Raw genomic sequence first — 21120 nt, forward strand, 5'->3', positions numbered from 1 at the left:
TCTGCACAGCGTTGTATTCATTCACGTTTGCCGAACAGGAAATAAAACAACACACACAATTCCAAATTTCAAGCAGAGACGAGCACACGTCTCCTCACTCTTCTTGTACTTCGCACGATCACAGCTCACCACTTACCTTTCTCGCAACGAAAACAAAACAAACATCCCAACCACCTGCCGTCCCTTGTCTTGTGTCGCGTTGGAAGCAAACGCATGGCCCGACGCCTGGGTCGGCAAACGAAGAAAACACGACTACTTTCTCACGTGTGTGTGTGCAGTGTTTACCATGTTCAACAGTGCGGTTGTGACGCTAACAGTACTCTTAGCAGGACAATGCGTGCTCGCCGAATCCCCGGACTCCGATCTCGAGAAATTGCGCATTACCGTAGCGAAGCACGATCGAGTGATCGTCATATTCAGTGAGTACTATCCTGATTCTATTTATGGAATTGTGAGTACTGCAGGGGTGTGCTGGTTCGCAAGTTTCAGGCATTGTGAATTGTGTTTCTACAACTTATTTTCAGCCCAAGAATGCTGCACCTGCACGGAGTGCGTCGAAGTGGAACAGATCCTGAACGCAAAACAGGAGGAGCTGAACGATTACTACGGAGTTGGTGTGGTGAAAGTGGTTAGCAAACCGAAGGTTGAAGAACGTTACGGCATCACGTCACGCCCGGCGATTGTCTTCTTCCGACAGTCTGTTCCCGCTCTCTTTGAAGGTTTGGCTTGCGTTAAAAAAAAAAAAAAAAACTTTCTACTGTCTTTCTACTGTAGACGGATGGTCCTGCAAACACATTCTCAATTTTCGCGCAGGTCGCCACGACCCTGACAGCATAATGGAATGGATTGGCCAGAGCTTGGAGCCGGCAGTAAAAGCCCTGGACGACGAATCATTCGAGCATCTTACGCAAGCTGCGACAGGGGCCACTACAGGCAACTGGCTTGTGGTGTTGTAAGCTGTTCTCCTGTGATCATTAGCCAACACACTATTTTAAAGAAAAGTTGCGAATACCTTCTTTTTTTTTTCTACTTGGCAGCCACACAGATAAATGTGTGAAACAAGATGCGGCAACAGGTGTGCTGGAGGGTCTGTCATCAAAGTAAGTCTAAACCTATCACTTAGAGCAACCATATATAACGACCAGTGCACTCAGTTCTCTTCTGCTGGTTATTCCTTTTTTAAATTTTTAGAGTTAAAGGGACCACAAATGTTGCCAAAGTCGACATTGATCGTTCTCCAGGCCTGGTGGAAAGGTTCTCAATCAAGGAGTGCCCCACCATCCTTTTGTAAGTGCACTGATAATTAAAGAAAGGCATTTGAAATGCGCAGTCAGTTTTATTTGGTACTCCCTCTCATGGTTCGATTGTTCTTTTGCAGCTTCCGACTAGGCAAAATGTACAAGTACAACCTTAAGAAGCTGGAAATCAAATCTCTGAAAAATTTTTTGGATGGCTTGTACAAAAACATGAAGGCCCATCCAGTGCCAGTGCCTCAGACACCATTGTAAGATAGTTTCACTCGTGGATGTTGCTGAATATCTTTCTAGACTGAAGACAGATTATGTTGGTAGAAAAACGAAGCTGCAGAAATTGTTTAATGTAATAGCATCAATGACAGCCAGGGATGAATTCTGGACACGGTGTTGTTTAGTTTTGATCACTATCAGTGAACATTCCAGTGAGGAATTGCACCATATGCAGCATCACTTGAGAGTAAAGGTATCCCAGAAATTGAATGACTGAAGATACAGCCGTAGCTAGCTATAGATGATGTGTACTGCACTAGAGCTGAAGTCACCATGTTAGGTCTCAAGATTCTTTCTTGACATACCTTGCACATGTTTCCCAATGACCAGTGAACATCTACAGAAATTTCATTCACTATAAATAACCACATTACACCAAAATCTGTTCTAGAAGCCCATCAAGGGAGTTCTCAATCTCAATTTATTCCGAAATACATTTCATATCAGGGGAAACACAAAATCACAAGTTGCTTCTGGTATGGCTTGCTTTTTCACACAAAATGGTGCTTGCAAATGGCTTCAAATAACTTTCCAACAACATGCAATGGCTACCACTCCAGAATGTTTTATATTGTGATTGTATCTTTCTATGCTCTTACGATGTTATCATTTGCTAGATCCTGCATTTTCTTCCTTTTCAGCGACAAGATGGTTGAAAAAATCGCGGACTTTCTCAAGGTTAGTTCCTGCCAGTCTACGTTTACAACCTTGCAACAGTATCATTAATACTGCCACGTTTGTTCATTTACATCAAGCAGCAAAAATGTTTCGAATCTGCAGTCTCATTCACTAAAGATGCCACACTTTAGGACAAAATACACCATGTGGAATGTGTTAAAGAAAGCAGAGTCTAGTAGATCACCTACTAATACTGAAACCTTATCTAGCTCAAAGTAGTTTTGTAAAATGTTGCATGTACAGTTGCGCTCAGTGTGACCTGGGACTCGGGAGCATGTAGCCTCATTCGCTCCTCTGTTGCAAGTCATACGTATGGATCATTACTGTACATCTGTATGAAAGAGCTGTTGCCGAGCCACGTGGTGGCCCTGTCAACGACTCAAACGTTGAGAGATTTGGGCCAGTTGGGTCAAAGCACATGCTCTGTTATGAGGACCAGTAGAATCATCAAATATTGTATCAAGACCATTTAAAGGTTAGTGCAAGAGCAAGTGCGTTGCTAGGTTTAACCACTTACACGGCCCACCTGGACAGGTGCTTTAGAGTTATTCTGACCCCACTGTCAGCAACCAAAAGTACTACATTCTTGGGTAATGGTGCTAGAAAAGACACAGAAGGGAATATAAGGCATGTTCAACACAAGTAACATTTCAGGTCGTACTGTGGCATCATAATCGAAGCCCATGCCAACTTAGTCATACTCACTGCTAGGCTCTTGCAGGTCCATTTTCCTTGATGCATAATACACGACGCAAGCTCTGTTGACATCACGCTTTATTCTTTTATAGGAACACAGAAGAACTGTGATGCTGGGGATTGTGGCATTCTTCTCAGTCACATACACCATATACAAGGCTCTCTCACTTCGAAACACCCAGAAAGTTGTGAAGAAAGATTGATCTTTGGACCTGCCTGTGCCTTAGTGGTGGTTGTCAGAATAAAACATTTTTACATGGTTGTCCAAATTTTATCTTTGGTTCATAGTTCAACCTCTACTGCAAACTGCCCGTGTGTTCTCAAAGAAGTAAACTCGCAAGCTTTCTTTTGTTAATAAACTTCTTATTTTTAATTCTGGCGTTTTAGTTGCCAACACCACTATCCGATTATGAAGCACGCCATAAAGAGGGGGACTCCAACACAATTTGGACCATCTGTGGTTCTGTGCACCTAAGCCTAAGTACACAGAAACTTTTTCTTTTTTTTTTCCACGCCCATTTGAAATGCGGCCAGGATTGAACCCATCACCTCTAGCTCAACAGTTCAGTGCCAATGAGCTACAGCAATGGGTAACTTGTAATCTCAGATAGTGCATGTTGAAGTCTGAAGTACTTAAATCATGAAAAAAGAAATAATTGTGAGCAGCACAACTCATTTTCTAAAAGCACCATCAGATCAGCACAACTAACACATTCAGTACAGCACATGCTGGACACCACATGTTATGAAGTAAGAGTAAATAAACGCAAGAAAGTACAGTACTTAAGTAGAACAAATGCATAAGAGGTTGTTCATTAAAGCTGCAACCAACAATGCTGGCTGAAGTACACCAGCGTGAAACATTGCAGATAAAAGCTTTTGAAGCCCTATATACAAATATTTCATCGAAATTGATGTTTGGTTAAAAACTAAAATGCTTCAATGAGACAGGGAACTCTGTAGACACTAGGGCCGGTGCAGCGGTCTGCAACACGCGCAATGTCAGGAACACTACAATTTGCTTAAAAGCATAATGTGATATGGAAGATCCACACACAGACTCGAGAGAGAGGAGGAGGCAACACTGTGCTGGCATGCTCAACATGGTGGAAACGCTTTCAGCTCCTACGCTGTAAAAAGAGGGTTGGTGAGGGGACAACAATCCGGCACAGTTGCCACCATTGCCGCTAAAAAGCCATCCGCATTACTCTACCCGACACAATGTTTTTTTGGTGCACTTCTAGTCACACGAACACCTCCACGTTTTTAAAGCAAGCTGGTGCGAGCAGGTGTACTGTACAGGCATGTGGAGGCTGGACGTCAGCATCGTGAGACGTTCAGCGATTCGTGTTCCACGTCATCACCGCAAAAACGCCTGTTGAGCCACTGTGCCTCTGTGCCCCAAGCTGCCGAACTGGGCATTGTCTCTGGTGGCGGAGCCACGGCACGTGACTGCGGCTGTGAAGGGCATGCGCAACAGCTACCAGTCTCGAGTAGGAATGTCACCGGGTCCCTGGCCATGGGCAGAGGCGGCAAACCCTGACGCTTGGACAGCACCACGTACCTTTGCCGCCTCTCCCCCCACGTGAGACACTTTGGCGGCAACGGCGGAGGCACTGCACTGGCCTGACTAGACTCTCCTTCGTAAACGTACTCCTCTTCATCGGGAATGGAGGGGGCCGACGTGGCATCCGAGAGCTGGCTGCCGTCGCTGCCGGTGTCGGCAAAGTCTCGAGACGTCCACGTTTCCTCGTCCTCTTCCTCCTCGTCATTGTGGTGCGAAACGTGCAAGGAACCAGACGACGCCGTTATGCTGAGGTTTGGCATGGAGTGTGCGTGCACTGGGGCCAACACTTTAACACTGGCCGCGGGCACCCACGAAGGCTCCGTGGTGGGTGCAAGCTGGCTTGTTTCCAATGGCAACGTCACGACAGTTGGTGTGGCGGTCTCTGTAGCATTGTTGCTGCTCTCTTCAATGGACGTCTGCTTCGGAGGTTTCTCACATATCACGCGAACCGTGTGGCCCAGTTCTGAGATTATGGTGTTCTCTTCTGGCCACTCTGATGCCTTCCTACCGCGGAGGAATGCAAGGCTTCCACCATTGCGAATGTTCTCATGCCGCAGGAGACTTAGCCTCCTTGATATGCACAGGGGAATGTTCGACAAGGACTTGAACGGGCTGGGCTGCCTTTTGCGCCGACTGCGAGCGGGCAATGTGTGGAAAACCAGACCCCCCTTGTGAAGAAAGCAAGGCACCTCAACGATGAATGAGCTGCTCTCCATAGTGCCGTGCTTTCCGTCGCGTGCCGTCGTCGTCGCCCGGCAGTGTACCTCCGGGAAGTCGCCGCCGATGGTGACCACAACGTGTCTCTCGGCCGATGGAGTGCTTCTCTTGGATGAGCAGCCTTCGCCCTGGAGTGCACCTTCTGCTACGCTGCGGTGGCTTGCTTCCGGTGGCGAGCTTTCCCCACCGAGGCATGCCACGTCCTCCAGAGACGGCGGCTGCGAGTATGGTGGTGGCGGACCCCACAGATATGCAGGGATCTCTGTGTAGCTGCATGGTGGGTCAGGGAACGACTGAGGACCATACCGGGGGTTCATCTGGAGGTGATGGAATACACCGTCATTGGACCGTGTGCGCCGGTGTGCAGCACGTGCCGCCGCTGCCGCGGCACTGCGCGATGACACACCACGGGCCTCGGCAGTGCGTGAACCGTTGCCGTGGGTGCAGCCATTCCGCCACGGGCTGGGTGAACTGCCAGGAGGGCCGATGAGCTCGGCGGGAGAGCTGCAACGCCAGCCATCTCGTACGAGCAGCCGTTCGACAGCATTACAGCCAGGTCGCGACGACGAGGAACGAGTGCTGCGACGTGTCCATGGCAGCCACCAGAGTGGCGGTCGGCGACGGCGGAGTGCAGCTGTGCGGCTCCGCGAGTGGCCAGCTACGCTGACAAGCTCTTCTGGGCTAGGGCGATCGTGTGAACCCTGCTGGTGGGGTGCCAGCAGACGATAGTCGAGCATGTCCCATAGAGGCCACGGGTGGCACATGTCCCCGTAGCAGGCACACAGGCCATGATTGGGATGACGGCGATACAGCAGCCTCCGACGCAGTTCCAGCTGCGCAAGGAGGGGTTAGCCAAAACAGAATAAATTGAGGCCTATGTCATGCAGTAAACACAGCATTGAACGTATAGTCTTTGGTTGAAACAACCTTACGGGCTATTTTTATGATTAGCCCTTATCGTTTGTTTTCGTTATATGTAGTACGTTTCATTTCTGGCAGGTCAACCTCATGGTCATCTTGTCTTTATATGAGTGCATGAAGAAATACTTATGGGCACTCTAACTGCTGTATGATGGGTGGTCATCCCATATGTTTTGTACAGCTTTTGGTACAGCCCTCAGATGCGTGTACAGTGCTATTGAATATTTATTTCTTTTCCTTTTCTCATTTCTTTGTTAGTTGACTAAAGCATTCAGGATTTTGGATCCAAAATATTAAAGATTTTTGAACATGTGAAAGTTACAATATGTACAGAATGTTGTGGGCAGGAAGTAATGAATTTTCTCGCTGCTGCAATATGAGCCTAAATTCCTGTGCATGTTAACAGTAGGCTCTGCCTGTTAGCACATAAATGCTCAAAGGAAGCAGACCTTCTGGTATTGCAATTAAGCTCTAGTGTTAAGTGGTACATTTTAGGGGCTGTAGACCAATGCATGGGTAGATCCAGACAGGGGTCTAGAAGCCCTAACCCCCCCCCTCCCCTTGATTTTTTTAATGTATATCCCCAAGAAGAGGACTCCCATAAGCTAACACCACACTTCGTATAAGCTGATCCCATCATGAGTACAGGCCCATATATTCAGCAACATTTTGCTACATCTTCTCGGGTCATAATCATGCAAGGCATGTTGTATTTACAATTTTCATTTTTCAATGCATGTGGACAGTTATACTAGCCTGTCATATGCAATTAAACGATCTCATCTAATATGAGAATGTGCAGGGATATGTTTAACCCTTTGCGGTCTGAAACCGTTAACCACCTTCTGTCCATTCCGGTTCAAAACTAAAGAACTCAAAGTTCAAGTAAAAGAAGTTTACTTATTCATTTAGATATGACACATAATGCAATGAGAAAACACGCAATTGATTCAACCACAAAAGAACTTGTCGAGCAGTGTCTGACTACGGACCGCTGAGGCCATGTTGCATTGTCGGGAGGGGCACGACAACGAACCACAAAAGGTTAAACTTCATAGTTTTCTAGCAGAGCAGAATCAGACCAGAATTCTTTTTTTTTTTTTTTGAGTCGTATAAGAGCGAAATTGACTGTTTAAACAAGTGACATTGGTTATGTAAAATGAACAATTTGCATCGTTACTATGACATTCCGGTCTCGCAATTGTTTGCCGATTGTAGCAATTGTGCCTTGGATTGCTTTTGGCCTGCTTATTAATGAGAACTAACAGACAATAATGCCAAGGAAAGTATAGACGATGTTATTTGTAATAAATGGGATATAAATGTGAAGAAAGTAAAGTGGACTAAAAGACAACTCGCCACCAGCAGGGACCGAACCTGCGACCTTCGAATAATGCGTCCGATGCTCTACCACTGAGCTACGGCGGCGGTCATCCACCCATCCACTTTATAGGGCATATATGTGCATTTTCAACCTAGCAGTGTTAGTCAGCGCCGATCGCAGCCATGGCGGCGAGTGTGGAACACTCTTTTTTCTGCCTGTTGGCATCACGTAGCACGTGACCTTTTTACGAGCTGGCTGCTGACCAATAATCCCTCGCATACTACCTGAAGGCACCAAGTCTGCCAGAACGAGACCCTCACTATGAATGAAGGAAAGAAGACAACTTTTAAGGGCTTGTTTTTTCTTTGTCAGACACAATATTAATGAGAATGAACAGACAATAATGCCCAGGAAAGTATTGGGATGTTATTTGTAATACTAAATGGGATATAAATGTAAAGAAAGTAAAGTGGAAAAAAAGTGGACGGCGGTGAGTTATTTTTTCGTCCACTTGACTTTCTTCACATTTATGGGGAACCAGCGCTGGAGTTTCCGCGGACAGGGTGCGCCGCCCTGCCGGGCACGGCCAGAAACACTCGGGCATACAAACAAATACGAGTGGCTGCTAACGTGAACCATGCCGCCATGCGCGATCATCAAATGAGGGAAAAGAAGCGTCGAGACCAGCGGTATTGTATCCACAAATGCCACAATCAAAAATGTCTTTAATAACTGAAAAAAAAAAAAATAGTCCAGAGCATAGTTGACTCCCTTCGGCCTTGCTTTCCACCGATGCACATGGGTTGGCACTCTGGAAAACGCCACAAATCGTTTATTTGAAACTCGCCTCGAAAAAGTTAAAGAAAGCACATGGCAGTTAGGTTGCGTAAGCATCGCGCCGTACATTACACATACCGTATTTACTCGATTGTAACATGGCCACGGTTGTAACGCCAGGGGTGACATTTCATTACATCCAGGAAGAAAAAATAGAATTTCGGTATTCGATTGTAATGCGAGGGTCGACTTTAGGTTGCAAAAAATCTAGAAAAAAAGCTCACTGTTACATTCGAGTAAAACGGTATTATACGTCACTGTCACGTGCACAGCTCTAGACCGGTTACAAATCTATGACCGCTAGAAAAACCGCGTTGTCTACGCATGTTCCATTGCTGATCACACACTGCATGTCAAACTCGGAACCACCACGAAGTCAATTACCACTAGGTTCCTCAAAGGCATTTTTTTAAAGTATCAGGCTTAGACGACGGCCGATTGCATGTTTGCAAACGGTCTGCAGACGATGGCGAGTCGACGTCGTTAAAGCATGAGACCTGCGACATGTTTGTATTTCCGCTAACACCACTGATCTCCAATTTACACCGGCCTTCTTACATTTATTTCATGCTTCACCGTCAGCTTCAAAAACGTTTTTCAAAGACTGCGATATGAGCATTTAGTGGGCACATGCAAGCCGTTAAAAACACCGTAAAGCAAAGCGTGTAGTGAAACAGCTTCTGTAATATAGTACGAGAGCTGTAACTACAGATTACGTAAATGTGATATGCTCGCTCAAACAGCTGTCACTCACTGGGCTGAATGTTCTCAGTGTTGCCTGAGGCACTAATTTTATTTCAAAGCGGGCGCACAACGAGCACACTGCATACACCGTCGAGCTTGCTAGCGCAATTTGAACACACTTACCTGTATATTTACGTTGTGCGGTGCTTGACACTTCGCCGAAAGGTCACAAGCGCTGTCTCTTCGAAAAACAGCTTCTTTCACGCCATAGACATACTTCGCATTGGACAGCTTCCGTCCTTTCGACAGCACACTCTCGCGAAGGTACCCGTCCGCACACATCACATCACTGAAACCGCAGCGGAGAATAATCGGTGGCATCGCTGCTCGCCCGCAGCGCCACAGTGCAGCGAAGTGTCCCGATCTTCGCTAGTCTTGTGCGTTCCAAAATACCAACAAAACGACGCAAATCGAGCAAATGCCGCGGTAGTGTCGAATGACGTTCAGCATGCGTTTAAACGTGCCACGAGGTATGTGAGGGCACAGTGAAACGTGCCGTTGTACGCCTCGCGGCGGCTCTGTAATACTAGATGTTTCTCAGCTAGCTCGCCAGGGCGGCGCAGCTTGTACATTTTAGGCGCGCCACCTGGGCAGCACTGGCTGCCCATATCCCGTTTATTACAAATAACATCCCCTATACTTTCCTTGGCATTATTGTCTGTTAGTTCTCATTAATATTGTGTCTAACAAAGAAAGAACGAGCCCTTAAAAGTTGATTTTCTTTCCTCTTGGCCAGCTTGTATTTTATCAGTTGTGTCTCCTCTCTCCTTTAATGCCATCAAGCAATGCGGGCAACAAGCAATAACTGAAGAGAAATGGGTTGAGCACCTGTTCGAGGTAGACCTTCTTGCGCTCATGGCTGAGCAGCTGGTAGACAAGCATGGAGGAGAAGATGCACACCAGGATGCCAACAACCGACAGGCCAAAAAGTGCACGTAGACAGCCATAGAGGCTGCCGTGGACCACCTCGCAGCTAGGCGTGTCGTTGAACACAAACTGGTGCTCCCCTGCACAGAGAATGCAAGGGAACAACCCTGTTGATGCTTAATCCTTTCATGCACAGGAGCTTGTATCCTTGAGGAAAGTGAATAGGTTTCTGGACCGCAATTTCGACAATCAACGTCGACTTAATATTTGCCTTTAGTGTCCCTTTAAGCTAACCCTTAATCATGTGTGCTAGCTGTATAGCCCTAGATCCAAGAAACAAGTACTTAATTTTAATTCTGCACATTCAAAGGTTGTAAAAAATGGTATGTTGTTCTCGCGGCATTGTTTAAAACGTGTGTTCATCTAATCTCGGACAGCTGTGTAAGACAGATTGAGCGTCTCAGATCTGCAGGGTTTTCGGAAAGTGTTACAAGGATGAATGTGCAAAGGCTCATTAAACGTATAAAGATGCCCACCACAGAGACTAATTCAATGCCAGTGGATAAAAGTAAAATCGTCGTCATTCCTTATGCACATAAACTGTCACATGGGCTAAAATATGTTACACGAAGATTCAACGTTAAAGTACTCTTGTCAGTCCCGAACAAAATGAAAAATATTTGCGGAATAATTGATAAGAATTTGGCTCAAAAAAGGTCAGGTGTGAATAATAATAAAAAAGTTGCTAGGTAAACACTTTGCTAGGTTTAAGGCTTGGGCAAGTTGGTTCATTGCGCAAAGAAGAGAAAACAGCACTGAATTTTAGGCAAACACAAAGAAAGACGGACGACGACAGGCGCTGCGTCGTTCCAGCACCTGTTGTCGTCTGTCTTCCTTTGTGTTCGTCTAAAATTCAGCACTGTTTTCCTTTCTTTGTAAAACACCTGTCCTCGTTAGTTCCAGGCAGAATAGGTGTTGTTTATCAGATGCCTTTTTCATGTGGCTACATTTACATAAGCCAAACTGGTCGCTGTTTGAATACAAGATTAATGAAACACAAACACTCACTCGAAGGCAATCCTTATTCACATCTGGCTAGACACTTGTGCTGAACATGGTTGTACAGTATTTATGCTCATACGGATCAGGCTACCAGAGAAATTACGGAAGCTTATTATATTCACAAAAAAGGCACCAGTTGTGTCAGCATGTCTTCGATAGCCCTGCATGACAGAGAAATTTCTTTTTTTTTTATTGTTTTGTCACCCGATAAAGATTGTACTTGAGTTAGTCCAGCCCCCGCTTCTCTTTTTTTTCCTTTTTTTTTTCTTGCAGTTACTCTCTGATGACGTCATCGGTGTGTTTACGTGGTATAGCTTGTGCTTTAAAAATGTGTTTTTGTGCTAATAAAGTTAGTTGTGAAAAAACAGCGCTGATGTTTGTGTCCCTTCTTTGCCTTTGTCCTCGTTCATTTCACTCAGAAACCACTCAACATGTTAAGAGTGTTTAATTATATGCTCGTGTGTTACGAGCGCAGGCAGTTTAGATTTTGAAGAGCACTAGGGGGCCCCGTGACGTACTCGGCCTACTCGTGAACAAATACTGTCAGGTGCCCGCGAATACCAGTGACGTCACGGCCACCTTCTGCCATGTTGTCAGCGCTCCTGTTTCGTCTGCTGTGTTGAGCGATGCAAGTGCTTGTTTCCTCAATCGTCAAACCACGTAGCATATCTAGTGCGGCGATTGATGAAGGAGCCGGGAAAAGCGTAAAAATCAGTCAGAAAAGCTCAATCACTTCGCGAATCTTGCCGGTGGCTGCGTTTGTTCTTGACGTCGTCGTCCAACTGAGGCAACGATTTCCGTGAGGCATGGAGAAGCCGCAGTGTTAGGCATGCTGAAACATTTGCACTCCTATCATTTGTAAAGTAGAAGGTTGAGAAGTGACAAAAGAAGCAGTGAAATCCGACACTGGCGCTCTGTAACAGTGTGTATGTGTAATGTATAAGTGGCGTGATGTACGCGTTACTGACTCGTACTTAGATCAAGCAATGCTGTGTTCTAAAGGCATACCAATCCCATATACATATGTCAGAGTGCCGAAGCGGTTGTACTATATCTGTCCACTACGCAGTACAATTCAGGCAGTAGAGAGCTATAGTTTGTCTGTAAGACTTCCTCACGTTTGTGGATACCCATTTGCTGGAGCCGTTGACGGCAGCAGCAGCAGCGGAGCCGGTAGTGACATCTTATGGCATTTTGTCCAACTACAATATACAGTGGAACCTCTATTATACAACTTTGAGAAGACCACTCAAAACCATGGTATAATCCGGGTGTCGCACAATCAAAACACTAAAAAAATAGGTAGTGACACTCAGCCTTGCCCAAAAAATGTGCACAGACTGCCTGAATAAGCCCACGGCCCGACCCTGCGCTTCTCCTAGGAAGGTAGATTAGATTATTTTTGAAAGTGGCAGCTAAGCAAGCATTTACTTAAACGAGGTTTAACTTTTAAAAAATCGGATCCAACGCGCATTTTTTTTTTCCGATAAATCGAGTCCAAAAATTGCCTGCCTGTGAAAACGAAGCCAAAACTGCGTTGGCAACAGCCTCCCGTCAGAAGAGTCGAACCTAGAGTCATTGCCACAACATAATGGTGACGGAGCACAATTTCTTAGGAGTTCGCGTAGGATGCTTTCGTGCACGACTGAGCTGTGCACGTCGTATTTGTTCCCTTGTAAAGTGCAATTAGTGATGTGCGCTGTTACTATGAACGCTCACGTCAAGGGAAAATTATTTTGCACAGTGAAGATAGCTGCGTTGCATCCTTTTGCATTCTCGGGGCCTGCGACTGCGAGTGCCGCAAACGAAGGGAGAACATCTTCAGCTGCACGTCGACCAGGAGAAGTCTCCATGCGCTGAAAACGTGAAAATACCCGGATCTCAAAGATGAGCTTGTCAACTATCTGAAGCTACTTCGTGTAGATCGAGCTTGTCTAGGCAACGGCCCTGGCATACTCCCATGATCAAGGCGTGCCTAGAAGCGATTGTAAAGTCAGGAAAACTGGATCACAGAAGAAAATGAACTGCCTGAAGAATAAATTTTCCATTCTAGAAGGGCTTACTGTACTTGTCTCACTCTCTATTTCTTTCTAATTGTCAACCTAGGGGCATGGGTGGAAAAGTCCTTTTTTTACACCCGTGAATATTTTTTGGGCAATAGAGTCAAGTAAAAAAGGTTATTTTCTTCTCAGACAGTATCGGAGAGTCATCGTAAGATTGCGTCGTATAACCGAAGTTTTTAATACATTAATTTTATGAGGCTTTTGCCGGGACCAAACCGATTCGTCGTAAAATGCGGGTCGTCGCAAAACCGGGTGACATATAATCGAGGTTCCACTGTAATTTTTTTTTCGCAGTCACGTCACTGTTCTTGTCAAAAAAAAAAAAAAAACACCAATGAGAATACTGTGAGTTCATAATTATCTCACTTCCAATGCTTTATACAGAGTCAGTAAGCGGGTAAGTTGCTGCAATGTACGTTTCTGGGTCTCTGGTTAGGCTTTATTATCAGGTGTCGCTACCAGCGTTGTCCATCTCATACACGTCTCCCATGATCCGGCCAGAACTCAAGACATACGTTGTTCACAAAAGTGTCCCCGCACAATCACCTCATCACTTTTTGCTTCAATTTGCAATTCGGTGCATTAACAAACTTCAAAACTCAATTAAAATACTTTTTAGGTTGTATTTGTGGCTGATATTGCACAGATGGCACCTCTATATTTCCATCACTGCAATGTAACAGTCAATTTGTGTCCAAATATTTGTGTCACCACTCCTTTTCCTTTGTGTACAGAAGTGTTTTTATATATTCCCCCTCAAAATGCAGCCTCAACTACCAAGATAGAACTCACAATCTTAAGCTCAGCAGTGAAAGAGTAAGAGATTTGAAGTGAAAAATGCATGAAAAATTGCAGTGGAGTGGCTGTGAGCTTAAAACATTTGCTACACAGAGAACAATGACGTAAACTATGCTGTTGTTGATGATCAATTTATCAGCCCAATAAAATGTATCGCTGGTCTAGTTGGTGCACGGATTTATCAGTGCCTTCCATGCAATGTTGACACTCAGTGGCAGGCAATGTTTCATGGCTGATGTACAGAATGTGAAATATATGCTGTTACCACTGGTGTCACAACAGATTTACTGCAACAGGGAATTACTTACATTTGATTGAAAAATTGTACCCATTAACGGTAAGGCAGGCACACTGCCACTTGACAAGAAGAAAAAGTCATAGAGTTGCAGATAGCTGCAGATAGTTGCAGATAGATAACAGTTACGGAGAACACATGTGAAATTTAAAAACCTTGTTAATGCCCAGAAATGAAAACAACACAATGCCTACGGCACACTAAGTGATAAAAAATACTTCAGCAAGCTAAGAGAGATGATAACAGGAAAATTCATCGCTGTACTTACGGAGCCCTTTTTTTTATCAGCTGAACTTTGTCTGCAAAACAACCAAGGCAAAGCAAACAAAGCCCAGTCGTTTACGTGGCAAAAATGTCAACAACCTCTACATCTCAAACATGGAATGGTATCTGAAGTGGCCGATACGTTGCCATGGCAACTAACATGTTGCTGCAAATGATATTTCACTCCTGGCAACTGTACATTGGGGGCATATATCGCAGCTACTGAGGCGTGTTGGGTGACTGTATTACATGCAGCTGTTCCACTTGCTTTGCTCACCACAAACCAAGCCTACCAGCTCATTGAAGAATGTCCAGTTGAGTGCTAAAACATGTTTTGTATTGCTTCATTCTAGAGTGCAGCTCTTAGGTGCCCCATCCTGCGCTGGGCAGCATCGCTGTCATTGTCGGCATAACCGATAGAGTGAACGAGGACAAAAGAGAGGCTGCCCCAAGGAGTTTTCCACCATGAGAGCCAGTGAGACAATGTGTTAGCATCTGCAATGCCTCGTGCCTGCTCGCGCTTCTTGTGACAGCACAACGCATGCCTCTCACGCACGGGCATGAGAAAGTGAGTTGACCTGTGAGGCTTGGGAGAAGAAGACATGCGTTAGTTGAAGGGACACTGTGTGTGTGGAACGCTCTAGCAGACTCTTAACCCCTTAACTGCTTTGGACGAGCAGAGATAGGTACTCCCCTCTAGCATTCAGGATAAGAGGCGCTCTTCTACAGCTTAGATTGCATGTAATCCACCAGATGGCAGCATTTACTTGACAATTTATTTTTCTCCTGCAGCAAAGAGCGCGGGTTTTGTAAGAAAAGATGGCTTGCGGTGGCGGCCACCCATGCATAGCTGGCTCGTCAACACGAAAAAGAAGCTTTTCATTTTCGTCATCTTCTTCGAGTGATGATTATTCGTATACAGATGTTTATCTTGTGCCCGGAAGTGAAGACAGCGATGGCGGTGAATTGAGCATCTCCTCCGGTGCTGATGAAAACAGCTCGGAAGCCAACATCGTGAGTGCTCGCCAGTGGATCCTGCTTGATGCGGACAATCCTCCTGTGAAGCCTCCTCGCTTTCCATTCTTGGCCATTCCAGGCAAGACTTTCAACTTGTCATCGCCAGATGACCTTATGGAATACATTCAGCAGTTTCTTCAAAAGTGCTTCATTTGCTCTCGGAAGCGAGGAGAAAACGGGAATAAGTTGAAAAAGGAAACTCACTTTTGGTGCGGGAGCTGCAACAGGCCCCCTTGCGTTATTCCGTGTTTTGATTTGACTAAGTATGTGGTACAAAAATTTTTTCAACGTCGACTAGCTACTTTTTAGTACAATCATATTCGAAATCAGCAATGAAAAAAATGGGCACTTTTGGTTGGGAAATTTTCAAAAAAAATAAAGCACTTAAGGGGTTAAGGGCCCTTTATAGTCCAGCGCAGCATTCGCGTGAGCAGCGGCGGCACAAGTTCGCGATGCCAGGTTCACCACGTTATATTGACACGAAAACCGAGCATTCTATACTCCCACTAGTGCCGCACCGCATCGCCTTGACGCATGCGCATTTGCTCAACTTATCGCAAAATCAAAACACCTAAACAGCTGCGCTCAGAATTCGCATTAGGCAGTATCATAATCATCGGTGAATTTTTTATTTCTATTATTTATTTATTTATTTATTTTTGCAGTTTATATTCACCTTTATTCCCACGCATTCATTTTGAAGCTACATATCCCACATGCTGAAAGAAAGGGGCACCCTTTTCAGAACAAGTTTCCTATTATAAAACAAGAGCGCATGGAAAACACGGGACGAAAAAAAGGCACACATATACACACACACTTTTTTCGTCCGTGTATTCCTTGCGCTTCTAGTTTTCTTCAAAATGCATTACCAGCGTGCCCAAACTGCTGCATTGGTTATTATAAAACATCGCCTAGAGTATAAAATATTACACAAATCACATGTTTTCCAAACAAGAGCCATGCTACAGCATCTAGTGGGACTAGAAACGTTTCTCTTGGCACAATGTCCTGTGCGACACCTCAATGGACGCCCTGACTACACACTCAAGAACTACGCAGCATTAAAAATAAAATGAGTGAGATGTGTGCTGTGGTATCTCATACCACTATCATCATCGGCAGCAAGGAGCACGGCTCACTCATCACGTGGACACTCGTGCTATGAGCGACCTCGGTTTTGCCTAGCTCCATGCTGACGTGGAATAAACAGCGTTCCACAAATGTTCTACTGACTGGGTGTCATGCATTGTAACATGCACCACTGTTCCTGTCCCCTTTTTTTTTTTCTGCTGACTTAACCGTTCAGTGCACTCTTAAATGCGTGTAGTACTGGTTTCCAATGTGATCATCAATATGGCTGCATCACGCACTAACATTTGGCGAGGAGAAAGAATGACAGGAAGAAAAAAGGTATAACCTCATGTGCTTCACCTCTCTAGAAGAAAGGGATGTACTATAAGAGCTACAAAAATTACTGCAATAGCATCCCGATCCATAACCAACTTTTTGTACTGCATCCAATGGTTGTGGATTGACTGGATTCATTACAATAATTTTAATAGAGTACCAGTTGGCAAGTATATGTATAATATAAAAGAAAAGTACAGCATCGATTCAGCAAGTTCGCAGTACAAATTTACCATCGTTAGTGGTAGCTCTCTGATAGGAAAAGCCTCTTGAGCAACAGTGCGATATTTGGCAGACATTCAATTAGTGTGGGAATATTGAACAAAATTTTTGAGCCAATAGACGTTATTGTTTGACATATCCACGAACATTCTGGATTATTGGCAGTTAGGATTTATTTGCTCTGCCAGTCAAGTGTTACACTCGGTTTTCACTAAAACTGAGGTGTGATAGGGAATGCTCTGGTAAATTATTTGGCATACTAATGTTGCAATTTTATGCGGCCTAATGATACTTTACAGGGGCCCTGCAACACTGTTTGGGCATGGTCAGAAAACGCTGTTGATTGGTAGTCGAGGCTGCCAAGAATATATGAGCCACACGTTATAGCACGCAACGCGGCATGGAATTTACAACTAATTTTCAAAGTCAGCCAGAAATCATTCACTCTTCTTTCAACAAATTATGTAACAATCCAAAATGTCCACGTCTTAAACAGAAGGTCCATGGCCATTGGCTGATTTGAGCATTGTAAGCTGCACAGTTACTGCGGCTTCCGCGGCATGCCGCGACATGCCCCCACACGCTCTTGCGATCACACCAAAAGTAAGCCACGCGTTTGAAGAAAAAAAGAAAAGAATGTGCTCAAAGTCATGATGCACGCTGACGAACGAATGTAGCTTCTTGAGCCCTTGTCGTTCCCCCCCCGTGTAGCTTTCAGCACACTCACTGGTACGAAAGGAAAGTGCTTAAAGCGTGCGACGAGTTCCTGTAACTCCGCTCATACTAGACAAATTGGAAAAATTTTTGTGGCAGTCGACTCATGAGGCGATCAACTCCTTTAATGAAGTCATCCGATGACTACTTAGAAGAGCATTGCGAGGCCCCTTTAAGAGAAAACTTGGTAGCTAGAGTATTTAGCTGGGCTAAACAATTATTACCCACACTAATCTTTAGTGGGTTCGGGCAACAGTTTTATGAGCGGGCAGTGTTGCTCACCATCCTGGGCGGGTGACTCTGCGATGGCTGATAGGCACATGCAGGCCCTGTCCTTGGACGAGTAGTCACACTTGTGCAGCGTCTGCAGCCGGTTCATGTGCACCACGGTGGTCGTGACCGTGATGACGACGCAGAGGAGCACGCAAGTGAGGCAGCAGCCACCCGCAAACTTCACCTGGACCAACAGAACACGAGCGTTGCTTAGAGAGAAAAACTCGCAGGGTCCCCTATGCATTTGCCTAAGGTGACTCGAAGGCAAAAGCCATCTCTTTCTTCTCAGTCCATGTGATGATCCTCCTCATCCACCTCAGAAAGTTTTTTGCACCTAACATGGTTTTGCACTGCCTCCGTGATTGTCCCAGCTTTGACTAATCGACAATGTCATGTGATGATGTCATCAGGTGATGTTAAGTCATGTGACGTCACAGCAACGTCATAATGACATCACAAATTTTGCCAATCTGTAACGTTATATGACGTAATCACTTGACGGTGATTTTTTGCATGACTCGCGTTGACGGCGCCGCTGCGGGACGCCGACACCAGTGTTCAATTTTCGCATGTGATGAGGCATCTACCTTAATCAACGTCTTTGTTCCAAGATTATGGCTTCAGGGAGGCGCCCTTAGTCCAGAATGCCTTGAGCTCAGGCCGCATCTTGGCCCCTCGCGAACAGCTTTAGGTGATCCTTGAGGTTAGAGCTAAACGAGGCTCTTGCAAAGCCCACTGGTGCAGTAAGTAATTAAAATTCGATTGTGAATATCTTGAATTACATGCAACTTCTCCAATTTCTAAAAAGTGGGTATGCCATAAGCTGTCATGAACTACAACCTCCTAATATAAACAACTGCCCTGTAGTCAATAATTAAAAAGTTAGTCACTTCAATGTCGCTTTAGCTGCAGCAAAGTATTTCTGCCTCGGCGCAGAGATTGTGTGTGAAAATGACAGAAGCCTGACTATCATAAGGATTCCTATAAAAAAAAATCTGTACTGTCTAAAAAAAGACACCCTTTATACAGCCAGTACATTCACATACAGACAGTGCATTCAACCAGTGCCAACTTATGGGGCTGAAATTTGGAAGATGACAAAGCAACCTAGCAGAAAACTGAGAACGACACAATTACCTATTAAGGAGCAATAGAAGACTACTCACTGATAGGTATAATTTTATGAGACAAATATAGCAATATACTTTAGAGAGCAAATGAGTGTGGCTGTTATTCTGAGACTAATAGGCAGCAGGAGAGTTGGGCAAGCCATGCAATGCATGGAGCAGATAAACAGTAGTCTATCTAAAGTAAGAGACTATGTAGTTTAAGGAAAGCATAGCAGAGGTTTAGATCAAAAACAAGGAAGTAGTCACTAAGAAAGAAACCATGATGTGATTACGAAACACACCTAAGTGGGGAATTCAGGATTAATTTCGGATGCCTGGGGTCTCTTAACGTGCACCTAAATCAAAGAACACAGGTGTTTTTGGGAAATGTGGTCACCATGGCCAGAAATCAAACCTGTGCCTATGAACTTCACTAAGAAGTGCCCAGACCAACCCACTACCACCTAGTCTTTATTGCTATAGAAAGGTACCCTGAAATAAAGTAGTGTAAATTATACACATTTATAGACAGTACTTCATGATTGGTGCCTGAAATAGATATGAAAATTGTATTCAACATAATTTCACGTTCAAACTAACAAGAAAAAACTGTACCATACTCACCAAGTAAGTGTACCGGTTCCTTCGCTTGGCAAAGCACATAACCATAAGTCCAGTCAGAATTAGCTAGAAAAGGGAAAATCGAATAACTGCACTTAGGAGGACACAATGGAAACAGTATCACAAAAGCACCTACAACAGTGCATAAAAAAATCTCAGTAGTTGCTCCTTCATTAGGTAAAAAACGGAAATGCATGCACAACACACAGCACGGACACGAGATCACAAATATCTAATAGCACTGTGTAATATTTACTATTGTGACAAGCCTCACCACGAAGCATTCAAACTTTTGATCGATTCTTGGCTTTTATGTGCTAAGGCTGCTTATGGGGCCACTAAAGAAAAAACACCACATAAGCATACATAAATAGGTTCATTATGAATAGAAGAAATAAAGTTCACATTTCTTTCTTTCTTTCTTTCTTTCTTTCTTTCTTTCTTTCTTTCTTTCTTTCTTTCTTTCTTTCTTTCTTTCTTTCTTTCCCTCCCCTTGCCTAACTGCAGCACCAGTGACAGAGCATCAGTGTCATGTCAGAGGTTTGAGAGTATTTTCTGCATATTTGGCCCACTGCACGTTGGTAAAATTCTCAAAAATTTTTTAAAGTTCAGTCTCTGACCCATTTAGTGTTTCATGCTATCCCTATTCATCAATAAAGAACCAACTAGACCCGAGCAGACAAGGTCAAAATCAATGGCATCACAGTGAGTCAGCGTGATGCCACCCATCTTTCCCTTTCGTGTTTTTCTCTGGATTACAAAGCACCTTTGGATGGTGAGAGCGGTATTTGTTATTGCTGATGAGCACAAATGAAATAATTTCTCTCTTCAGTACCCTTTTCACTAATATCCGCCTTGGACTTCTTTTTCCCTGCTCTTTCAAAAAACGGCCCGACATTACATGAGCAAGAACACAGCCAACCCATATACAGTAAAAGCTTGTTAATTCAAACTTTGTTAATTCGAACTTACTGCTAATTCGAACTAACGCCCTGGTCCCGGCATAGACCTACGTATTTCTATGGGGGGGAAACTCTCGATAATTCGACCGTGTCGGTATATCTACAACGGTTAATTCGAACTGGGAGCCCTCTGGCTTTCTTCCCTCCTCACAGAAATCAGCCCAGAATGACCCCAAATCGGTCCAGAATGATCACCCAAATTACTCATTACTTTCATCTGTGTAAAACAAATGTAGTGATTGATTTCCATGTATGATTTTATGGTTGTAAATGTTGTCTGTCTGCTGCTACTGCTGTATGGGTGGCATGGCCCAGTCAGGCAAGGTTTGCCTTTAGCCGTGTCCCCTTGGACAATTTCAATATTGTTCTTTAAGTAAACTAAGAAAGAAAGACCTTAAATTTTGATTGCATTAACTGTGCCATGTAAATGAAC

The 21120-nt window shown here is 44.6% G+C and overlaps 2 protein-coding genes across 7 annotated transcripts in view; one reads left to right on the forward strand and one right to left on the reverse strand.

Moving 5' to 3' along the window:
- The first annotated feature begins 163 nt into the window (after nt 1-163).
- LOC119393543 (uncharacterized) lies at nt 164-3163 on the forward strand. Its single transcript, XM_037660619.2, has 8 exons — nt 164-419; nt 525-719; nt 814-952; nt 1038-1100; nt 1192-1287; nt 1379-1504; nt 2168-2204; nt 2993-3163. Exons 1-8 carry the CDS (start codon nt 287-289, stop codon nt 3101-3103), a joined length of 900 nt encoding a protein of 299 aa, XP_037516547.1. The 5' UTR covers nt 164-286; the 3' UTR covers nt 3104-3163.
- LOC119393540 (uncharacterized) overlaps nt 2962-21120 on the reverse strand; it is a 28265-nt gene continuing 10106 nt past the window's right edge. For all 6 annotated transcript variants that reach the window (XM_037660613.2, XM_037660615.2, XM_037660611.2 and 3 more), the window contains 4 exons: nt 19729-19791; nt 18005-18179; nt 9839-10017; nt 2962-6017 (listed from right to left, as the gene is read on the reverse strand). In XM_037660613.2, coding sequence (XP_037516541.1) covers nt 4221-6017; nt 9839-10017; nt 18005-18179; nt 19729-19791 — 2214 coding nt within the window. In that variant the 3' untranslated portion in view covers nt 2962-4220. The remainder of the gene's footprint in view (nt 6018-9838; nt 10018-18004; nt 18180-19728; nt 19792-21120) is intronic.

This window comes from Rhipicephalus sanguineus, chromosome 5, assembly GCF_013339695.2.
Source record: "Rhipicephalus sanguineus isolate Rsan-2018 chromosome 5, BIME_Rsan_1.4, whole genome shotgun sequence".
Lineage (NCBI taxonomy): Eukaryota > Metazoa > Arthropoda > Arachnida > Ixodida > Ixodidae > Rhipicephalus > Rhipicephalus sanguineus.

Excerpts from the sequence above, each read along its gene's own strand:
- LOC119393543 (XM_037660619.2), top strand. The coding sequence starts at position 287 with ATGTTCAACAGTGCGGTTGTGACGCTAACAGTACTCTTAGCAGGACAA. Across the intron at positions 1,101-1,191 it reads CTGGAGGGTCTGTCATCAAA|AGTTAAAGGGACCACAAATG; the intron begins GTAAGTCTAAAC and ends TTAAATTTTTAG. Across the intron at positions 1,288-1,378 it reads GAGTGCCCCACCATCCTTTT|CTTCCGACTAGGCAAAATGT; the intron begins GTAAGTGCACTG and ends GTTCTTTTGCAG.